Raw genomic sequence first — 880 nt, 5'->3', positions numbered from 1 at the left:
GACCCAAGGCCTTTGCAGCTCAGCTCTGCCCCTGGGTTCCACCCTCCACTGGACTCTCCCTTTTGCTCCCACTTGGTCTAAAACAATATTACAATTACCCTTTTCCAGAATGCTCAACAGTTTCAGCTGGAGGGCAGGTCCCCCTCCACCCGAGTTCCAGGACCAGCTCTGAGTGTGCTGGCCCCTGGGCGCCCTCCGTCCCCACTGACACATCCTCTGTAAGGGGGTCACTTTCTGGACAAGCCACTCAGCCTCCCAGGGCCTCAGGGCATTTGCCTGCAGGGTCATGGGGGGGGCGGAGGGAGGGGCGACAGAAAGATTTCTCAGCCATTACACCCCCCAACTCCAGTGGAGGCCAAGTTCCCCTTCCAGCCTGGTCACTGTCTCTCCCCCAGGGTTTCCTGTTGGGGTGCCCTAGGCCCCACCCCAGAGCTGGGTACTTCGCTCCCTGACACAGGGACCCAGATCCGCTCTGCCCTCTCAGAGGCAGCCATGGTGCACCTGCTGCTGCTGCCCCTGCTGTTGGGGGGTGAATGGCTAGGGAGGGGGGCAGGGCAGGTGGGGAAGGGGCAAGGACAGCATCGGAGCCTCAATCCCCCACCCCCAGGGTCCCGGCAGCAGCAGCAGGGAGGCTATGAGCTCCAAGTGCAGGAATCGGTGACGGTGCAGGAGGGTCTGTGTATCCACGTGCCCTGCTCTTTCTCCTTCCCGTGGAGTTCGTGGTCTTCCTCTAGCAACCTCTACACCTACTGGTACCGGGACGGGGACAACATAAACTCTGCTGCTCCTGTGGCCTCGAGCAACTGGAATAAAACAGTGAAGAGAGGGACCGAAGGCCGCTTCCTCTTCGCAGACCCCACGACCAACAACTGTTCCCTGC

At 61.0% G+C, this 880-nt stretch overlaps 1 protein-coding gene across 1 annotated transcript in view; it reads left to right on the top strand.

Annotated features, from left to right (window-relative positions):
- LOC102767400 (sialic acid-binding Ig-like lectin 5) overlaps positions 1–871 on the top strand; it is a gene marked incomplete at its 3' end in the record, with an annotated part of 10,205 nt that extends 9,334 nt beyond the window's left edge. Inside the window, exon 6 of the mRNA XM_015565437.1 lies at positions 419–871. Coding sequence (XP_015420923.1) covers positions 419–871 — 453 coding nt within the window. The remainder of the gene's footprint in view (positions 1–418) is intronic.
- Between the last annotated feature and the right edge of the window lie 9 nt (positions 872–880).

Source organism: Myotis davidii, unplaced genomic scaffold, assembly GCF_000327345.1.
Source record: "Myotis davidii unplaced genomic scaffold, ASM32734v1 scaffold2100, whole genome shotgun sequence".
NCBI lineage: Eukaryota > Metazoa > Chordata > Mammalia > Chiroptera > Vespertilionidae > Myotis > Myotis davidii.
Note: the sequence above shows the minus strand (reverse complement) of the source record. Positions and strands in the feature narration are given on the sequence as shown.